Source organism: Trypanosoma theileri, assembly GCF_002087225.1.
Source record: "Trypanosoma theileri isolate Edinburgh chromosome Unknown TM35_Tth_22_V1, whole genome shotgun sequence".
Classification (NCBI taxonomy): Eukaryota; Euglenozoa; class Kinetoplastea; order Trypanosomatida; family Trypanosomatidae; genus Trypanosoma; species Trypanosoma theileri.
Genome location: NW_021639864.1, coordinates 349,812 through 358,726, shown reverse-complemented (window position 1 = coordinate 358,726; position 8,915 = coordinate 349,812). Strand labels below are relative to the sequence as shown.

Here is an 8,915-nt window from a genome sequence, read left to right as displayed (position 1 = left end):
AATAATAATAATAATAATAATAATAATAATAATCGTAATATATAGAAAAGATCACATTAACATTAATATTTATACTAATAATAATGACAATATCAGATATACAGTAGTGATGCAATGATACCAAAAAAAGAGTAACAAGATGTATTGTGAGAGAATAAAACCTCTCCTCAAATATAAACACATCTGTTACTGATTGCGTATGAAATGCAGTCTTTTCTTCTGCTTCTTCTTCTTCTTCCTTTAAAAGAAAAAGAAGAAGAGAAAATATGACTCAATCACTGCCTCTAATTGATATGGCGTTTTGATGCCTTGAAGTTTGACTCTCCCGATTCGTTTTTTTTTTCATTTCTCTCTCTCTTTCTCTTTCTCAGTGGTGCCATCGTGAAATAAAGAGAAAAAGAGTACTGATAAGCCCAAAGACAAGAAAACATACATACAGTAAAGTATACCGCAGAAAAGAAAAAAAAAAAATTTTTATTATAAAATGTAGCAGTCCAAATACGCACCATGGGAAGAAGAAAAAAAAAGGAAGAAGTGATTCTGCGAGAAAATCTTCTCATGCGATAACCCACTACACCAACAATACTCACTTATTTATATTCATCTATCACACCAAATAAAAAAAAAAAAAAGAAAACAAACTGAGAAAGTACAGTTCCGTAATTCATTTAATTATCGACTGTACATTACAATGGATGTGAGGCAAAGAATATTGCCAAGTATAAAGAGTTGACTTGGCATAAATGAATATATATAGGCTGAACAAAATCCACTCAGTACAATAGCACATCCTGTAGCGAAGGCTTTCATAATATTATCAGAATATTTAATCACAACTGCCACTAGCAGACCACCCAGAGCCTGCACAAGAACCAACAGCCACACCAACCAATCAAAACCGTGAAAATAATCATTCAAGAATAGCGTGAGTGCACCAATCGGTTGATCATCATCAGCATTTGCGATGGCGTTGTTAGTGTTATTATTACTATTATTGCTATTTCCATTTATTAGTTGCACCACGAGAAAACAAATAACGGAATAAAATGAAAGGTGCACATTTTTTGTAGAAGTGAATGAATCTATAGCGCTTGTTTTCCCCTTAAAGATGGCCTCCATGAGTACAGACGCCGTACTAGAGAGAAATACAGCCGTTGTTGTGGCAGCGATTCCCACAAGATAACTTCCCTGAATAACGGGTTTTTCCTTCTTAGATGAAGATTCACGTTGACTTCCAATCTGCGTCGTTGCCACACCCATCACAAGAAGAGTGAGTGCCATCCACTGTCGTCGTGAGAAACTGCGGTTAAGAAAGATCCACATAAATACAGCCATCACAAGAATCTTACTCTGATACGTTACCTGAAATAATGTGGGTTCCATATTTCCCAACGCAACAAAAAGTGTATAGTTTTGAATTGCATAAATGACGGCTGGTCCCATCATCCACAGTGCGCCTGGGTTAAATAATTCCCCTAAAAACTGTCGTTTGAATTCCAACCACAATTCTGCAGAACTGGGTTGTGGAAATGACCCATGTATAGATGATACATCTAATCCTCCTCCTCTTGGTGTTGCTGTTGCTGTTTCTCCGCTTTTACTCCGCATCTCCTCCACATATACTATCGGCTTCGTACTGCTCGCCTCGTTAATGTGAACAGGCACCACCACCGCCGTCATTTCCTCCGCGGCCTTCTCCACCAGCCGGCGGCCGTGCAGTCGGACCGCCAAGTAAACATCCACCGCACACCACAAGAGCGAGGCGATCACTTTCGTCACCTCCTGCATCATCACAACGTGCGAGACTTGAAATCGCGTCGACGCGTCCGTCACCTGCCGCTGTTGGGTGTAACTCATTAACATCACCGCCGTGGAGTTCTGCAGTGTCAGTAGGGCAAGGAAAAAGAGTTGGATGGAGCACATCGATCGAATCCAGGAAAACACATGGAAGGTGTTTCTCATAATCGCCAACATCCTCGTAGCGGTCTTGGGCGACTTGTTTAGATTATTTAAATAGTCGTCAGGGGGCACCTTTACGGGTTGTTTTCGTCCTTTCTACCGCAGAACACTGTACTGCAGATATAGTACGCCTCTTAAGAAGAGTTAAAATACTATCATCATATATAGAGAAAAAGAAAAAAATAAAAAAAGGAGAAAAAAAAAAGAAACCCAATCCATACACTCTTGCATACATACCTCCCTCTCTCAGACACATAACACCAGCAAAAAAAAAAAAAAAAAATGAAAAAAATACGAAAAAGAATATATTTTTTTTTCTTTTACTCCACTGTACAACTTACCAACACACACACACATAGGGAATACCTAAAAAAAAAAATCTTTCAAGCAAACGGTAATGTGTAAAAATTCAAGAAAAAAAGAAAAAGAAAAAAAAAGACAAAAGAACACCTACAATCCAAGTGTACGCCTTTCCTCATGAATGTCAATTTTATCATATCGTCTCTGCATCTTGAAAGGAATTCCCAGTGCATCACAATAACCACTAATCCCACGAACTGCAGATCGACTCATGATAACAACAGATACACCATGTCCTCCAAAACGTCCAACACGTCCACACCAATGTGCATATTCCGTGGCTGATCGTGGAGTTGCCAAAATCACTACATGTGTTAAGTCATTGATATCAAGACCTCGAACAGAAGATGCGGTACAAATAAAATAAAGACGAGTGGGTTTTATCTTTACTGTATCTGTTTGTGAAAGTTTTGAAGAAGTAGAAGAATGTTGTTTTATGTATTTTTCTGCCTCTCTTCGCTTACGATCTTGTCGAGATTCTTCAACCATTTCAACTTGAAAGCGATCATCTGTTTGAATAGGTGTTAATATCTGTTTAAGAAAAATTCCTGTGTTTGCAGAGTCTGGCAATATCACTAGAGTTCTTAATGTACGTATATTTGATGAAGCCTCAGTGGTATCACTGGATGATAATGATGATGATGATTTCACCTGAGTTGCCGCCCTTAAGCACTCCTGCTGTTCCTCAAAGGTATCTGCTGTGTAGAAGAGATGTTCAATCCCACTTGGGACACTTACTCTAGAGAGACTACCTGTCATTTTTACATTTCGTGAGAGACTCTGCACTTCACTCTCAAAGATACGTGAAGTTTTACTTTCCAACACACTCTTTTTTAAAAAGCGACGCACATGATTAACGGTTGAACCGGCAAGAGTTGCACTTGTAAAAACCAATTGTACGGGGGCTTGATACTTTACAAAGCGGTAGAGTTCCCGCATGAGTAAATTCCCCGCCGCATCTGGGCGTGTAGAAGGCAAAACATCATCCACTTCATCCACCACCACAAGATCTAAACTTGGCAGTACGGGAGTAAGAGAGAAGGAATGCTTTGAACGGCGCAGTAACTTCTCTTGACGGCGTTGAAAGAATTTCCAAAATACTTCCGGAGTGGCAACACACACATACGGCCGTCGATCAATTGTTATTGGTTTTCCCATTTCTGTTGTTTGGCCCGAATACTCCCGAGTAAGGCGACGATAGATCACATGATCCGGCAGATCACTTGTGGCGGCAAACACCAGACGATCATCATCTTTATACCACCACATCTCCCGCATCCAGTGGGCAATCTGCCGGCATAAATGATCATTCTGCGCGAGCACAAGAGTAGAGAAAAGTTTCATCGGCCCTTCTCGCATTAATCGGGCCACAAGCGCTAAACAAAGGGCAAAGGTTTTACCAGTTCCCGTGGGTGCACAGAGGGCAACATCTTGTCGGGCGTAAAAGTGTTGAAGAGCACGTGCTTGGACCATTGTCAATCCCTTAAAACCAGACGTCTTCGCCGTAAATGAAGAATCATCCTCACTGGAGGCTTCCACGCGGGAAAAACGTTGATATAAGTACTGGACGAGATGCGGTGGTAATCCCATCCGCTCGGGATCAAGAATGGCGATTGGTTGCTGTGAAAGTTCCTGCAGAGAAGATGTCTGCATGGCCGACTCATCAATGATGATATCTGAAAGGGAAACATCCCGCAATGGTTCTGGTCTCTTCGGTGTGAAAACTAACGGCCGGCAGTCAGAGGAGCGCAGTTCCGTGAAGTCTTCGGGAACATCACGAAAACGACGTGGTAGTCTCTTCTCTCGACGCCAGAAGAAATATACACATCGTTTCATTCCCACTATTGAAAAAGTGGCCCTCAAACAAAAATAAAAAAATAAATTAATTAAATAAATAAACCACCACCAAAACAACGACAGCTCTTGCACCTTTACTATGTTTTCATTTATTTGAAAGTAAAAAGAAAAAAAAAAAGAAAAAGAAAAAGATGCGACACATATTACACAACGGCAACAAGAAGAAAAGAAAAAAAAAGAGTCTCTCTCACCCATTCACATAGAAAAAGAGAGAAAGGGAGAAAAAAAAATTTGGAGAAAAAGTTTTTATATTTTCCTAGCTATATAGTATTCCGTAAATATTACTCTTCGGCCTCAGATCCACTGTCCTCATTGCCTTCATCTACTGGTTCATCGTTGCTCGGCTCACGCGGTGTGTTAACTGGCTGTGTCTGCATACAGCGGTATTTCATGATATCCAACACACATGTGTGGTTGTAAAAAGCTCCAGAACACGCAATATTGAGAGCTGGCATATTTCAGAAAGTATTATTGTCTCCTTGGTAGTCTCCTATGTATACTTATTTGTTTTGTATATTTATTTATGTGTTTTCCTCAATGATAAATGATTACCTCTAATCCCTATCTCTCCGTATGGTATCCTAGATAGTGCTTCCTTGTCTGCTACTATTGTCTTGTTAATACAAGTCCTACTTTCCTAAACTGATCGATCTTCAATGAATAAAAAAATAAAAAGAATCACAGAGAAAAAAAAAATAAAAGAATACAAAAGACACAGACACACAGAGAGAGAGAGAGAAATAGAATAAAATAAAACATATATATATATATATATATATATTCATTTTTATTGGAAGTAAAATTAACAACTATATAAATATGTTGTGTAAAAAGAGAGAAAACAAGAACAACGAAAAAAACCAAAAAAAAAAAAAAAACGGTAGGTAAGAATAGGAGCAATATCCTCCTGTAGATATATTCCTATTTTGTTTCTGTACAGTTGGGTCAATTTATCCTTTTCTTCTTCCAACAAACGTATATATATACACTTCTCTCTTATAAAAGGTACGTAAATCTTTCAAATGGAATCACAGGCTGCCGGTACGCAAGTTCTGCGGCAGAAGAAAGAAAACTCAAACTCATCTCCATTGCACCTTGGGACTCACGCACACGCCCCATACCCTCATAGGCTTCTGTAAGTGTTGATGAACAGCGAATGGCAGACTCAAAGTAATGCGCCGCCTCCACTAATCGTGTGGCATGTAGTTGTTGTGATTGATCTGCCTTTAATGCTTCTAACAAGTAAAGACGGCCTAGTAGTAAATGAGCCTCGGCATGTGCACTACTCACCTCTAATGCCTTTCCAAGCATTGTCCGTAGTGAGAGTACTTCACTCTGATCTAAAAGACCCTGTTGTTGTTGAATGAGACGCTCATCCTCCATCTCCTGCAACTCCGTCACCGCCGCGGCTGCTGTGCCTCCTCCATCGATATCATTAGCCGTTTTTGGTCGTATATGGACCATTTCTACAAGTTTCTCAATTTTATTTATCTTTATTCGTGAGTCACAACAGATCAAATCTGCAAAAGATTGACGGTGTTCTTCCTTGTCTTCACTTATATATTCCATTCCCGCTTCCACAGCAAGTTGTGCAATTGTATCACATCCTGTTTCTAATGCCACATACGCTAATAAAGCCCAATGTCCCGCTACTTGACTTCTCCCTTCACTGCGAGTACTCCAAACACCATCCGCAACAGCCATTGTGGCAATATCAGGAACAGCAATTAAATCATCTACATTAATTCCACCAGATGTATATTGAGCTACTGATTGTATACGTGCAATTAATACCGTTAACAGTTCTTCTACACTTTCTTGTTTTTGATATTTAATTTCACCTGATGCATATCGAAGCATTATAAGAAGAAGACCACCAACAATATTTTGGGGGTAAAGTTGTTCCATATGATATGCCACCTCCAAAGCTTTGTGATATTCACCTGTACTTGAATATAAAAGTGAAAGTAATATCAATGCCTTTACTTCTGCTCGGTTTTCATCAATAAGACGTGGTACTACTGAAAAAGCCTGTTGTGTTTCACCAAGAAGAGCCATAAGCCAAACAAGTTTCGTTAATAATACCACATCTGTAGGAAGAGACATGGAACGTTTTAAAATCACTTCAGAAGTTTCTAATGTTAAATCCCGCGACATTTTTTCAAGTCTACTGTTTTTACCGCTATCTTGCATATGCCGTCCAAGACAGTAACAAGCCCACGCAAGATGTGTGGTCGTAGTAGCACAGTAATGTGTATCGACTGCTAACTCCGCTAAACGTACAGCATTCCGTAGTGATGAGGGGGATCCACGGTTGAGTCCAAGTTGGGAACCCAAGAGTAAAAACCGTGTGGCCAACCAACGTCGTGGAGTGACATCCACGGCTGCTGGCTGTCCGAGAGAAGTCGTCTCGGGTGTGCTGAACTCCAGACTCACACCATCATCTCCAGGGAGAACAGAAACACCGGGAACAGACATCGCTGCTGCTGCTCGGCTTTCCGCCTTTTCTCTCTTAGAGGCATCCTCGTCTAGTAAAGCCTGTGCAGTGTCCTCCAGCATCGTTAACAGGCGACGGAGTGGGACCGTCTTGTTTTGCAAACACATCATCGTCACTTCCACCCACTGACGCGCAGACACCGGCGGGGCGTGGGCTTTATTACTAGATCCATCTGCGGATACAGGCCGCATGGAATTACCCCCTCCTCGTCTTGGACTGACAACGGATTCCGCTTCCTGGCAATTACATAAACAAGACATGATTTTTAAAATAAAAAAAAACTATATAACTACTGTTTTTGCTGCTGTTGTTGTCGTTGTTGTTTTTAACATTTATTAAAAAGAAAATAAAATAAAAAACTGCAGAGTGGCACAAGAAAAAAAAAAAGAAAAAAATAACAATAATAGTAATAATAATCAAAGGCTAATGATGCCTTCCTGAATGTTCACTTGGCAAAAATAATAATAATAATAACCATCCCCAAAAACAGATAAGAAATGAGGGTGGGAAAAAAAAGAACTTATCAAATCCAATTTTATCCATCGTATATTATTGTTAGATCACGTCTAGGCTCACATTTACCTCCTCATGTTTTGTTTTGCAAAAAAAAAAAAAAAAGAAACAAAAGTATTGGACGTAATCATTCAGGCAGTCATCTATCGTCCTCCGGCACTGCAGCCACACACACACACACACAAACACAACACACAATAAAAAAAAAAAAAAGAACCACATGGAATATTCATCTCTTTCCTCTCTCTCTGTAGTATTCCCACGGATAATGCTCATCTCTCTGCAGCCGTCTTCTAAACCCATCGTCTCCCATTCACGGTGATATCGTAGTCCGCTGGTAGAACTTCATCCGCCCGCTGAATCATCGACCCGTGCCTCAGGGAAACAATGTCAAGATTGCTGTTCAGCACACCACTCACGAGTGTGTGGCCCTTCAACATTTCACCGTTAAGACCTTCAGATGCCGCCACCGCCTCCTCCACTGAAGACATGCGAAGCAGCGCGGCACCCGTAAAGGCACCACTGCGATCATCCACCGCAATGCGCACATCCTCTACACGTCCATACTGTGAGAAGGATGCCCGCAGTTGATCTACGGTGAGCCAGTACGGCAATCCATCGACAACCACATCCGGTATAAATGAATGGGATGGGGGTAATGTCTCATCCCCCTCAAGGGCAACATCACGAATACATGGCTCTTCAATTATCTCTACAGGCACATCATGCAAGACACGATCTACATCGGTAAGTGTATAGGTATTGTATAAAGGATCATGAAGTGCGATAAAGGCTAACTCAGGATAATATGCATGACGGACAGCCTGAAAAGCATTATGCGTAGAATCAACAGTCACAATAAAATCCTGAACATGAATTACAACACCTGGACGACTGGTATCTTGAACTGATCGCCTTTGTTGTAACTTACATGAAACTTGACCATAACGACCAAAAAAAGTGTTCATAGTTTCTTCATTATGTTGATGTTCAGATACCATACGAACAAAAAGATGTGTCATGGTCTTTTCAGAATTAAGTGTCCCTGGAGGACGAACAAGAAATATTGGATCTGTCATTGTAGTTGTAGGTGTTTCTGTTGTTGTTGATCTAGTTCCCGCCCTCTTCTCACCATCTGTAATATTTGTTAATACCTCTTGTACACTATGATGTTCAGGTGATTCTAATTGTTCCTTACTTTGTTTCTCTGTGTTTTCTACTCCTTCATTTGTTTCCATCACACCTGGAACGGATGATTGTAAAGAAACTGGTGATACCCCTGTTTCCATCTCCTCTCGCATTCTCTTTTTAACACACGTAGGTGGTAATTGCTCAGCAGGGTCTGAATGTAATAGTGACGGAGAACCCAATAGAGTTTCTGGTGACTCAACAAGTTCGGGAAATGACAAGAAGGAAAGTATGTGTTCATACACATCTGGTGTACATGTGGGGCCAAGTCGGCGGTGTAAACATAGCAGTATAAGTTTGGCGTGCGCCTTCGCTTTTGGACTCACACTTGAAAAGAAGAGTGGGACTAAAAAACAGTTCTCAGCATAGACACGATGCAGCTGCGGGACTAGATGCAGCAGTCGTGCTAAGTGATAACTGCGCAGATCACGTGTAGCTACATTCATCTGTCCGTATTCCTTTTTTTCTTTTTTCTTCTCCTTTTGGTTTTCTTTTTTTTTTTTTTTTTCTTTCCCCTTGACTTCTAGTCTACCTTATGTAC

The 8,915-nt window shown here is 40.5% G+C and overlaps 4 protein-coding genes across 4 annotated transcripts; all 4 read right to left on the bottom strand.

Annotated features, from left to right (window-relative positions):
- Positions 1–672: 672 nt before the first annotated feature.
- Positions 673–1,974, bottom strand: TM35_000222480 (putative CMP-sialic acid transporter; the record flags this gene model as incomplete). The annotated part of the gene is made up of 1 exon (XM_029027295.1): positions 673–1,974. The coding sequence occupies one exon, from the start codon at positions 1,972–1,974 to the stop codon at positions 673–675; it is 1,302 nt and encodes a 433-aa protein (XP_028881515.1).
- A 435-nt stretch (positions 1,975–2,409) lies between these two features.
- TM35_000222470 (putative ATP-dependent DEAD/H RNA helicase) lies at positions 2,410–4,155 on the bottom strand (the record flags this gene model as incomplete). Its single annotated transcript, XM_029027294.1, has 1 exon — positions 2,410–4,155. One exon carries the CDS (start codon positions 4,153–4,155, stop codon positions 2,410–2,412), a length of 1,746 nt encoding a protein of 581 aa, XP_028881514.1.
- Positions 4,156–5,172: 1,017 nt separating this feature from the next.
- On the bottom strand, positions 5,173–6,933 carry TM35_000222460 (mediator of RNA polymerase II transcription subunit 24; the record flags this gene model as incomplete). The annotated part of the gene is made up of 1 exon (XM_029027293.1): positions 5,173–6,933. The coding sequence occupies one exon, from the start codon at positions 6,931–6,933 to the stop codon at positions 5,173–5,175; it is 1,761 nt and encodes a 586-aa protein (XP_028881513.1).
- Positions 6,934–7,479: 546 nt separating this feature from the next.
- TM35_000222450 (RBP37 protein) lies at positions 7,480–8,820 on the bottom strand (the record flags this gene model as incomplete). Its single annotated transcript, XM_029027292.1, has 1 exon — positions 7,480–8,820. The coding sequence occupies one exon, from the start codon at positions 8,818–8,820 to the stop codon at positions 7,480–7,482; it is 1,341 nt and encodes a 446-aa protein (XP_028881512.1).
- Between the last annotated feature and the right edge of the window lie 95 nt (positions 8,821–8,915).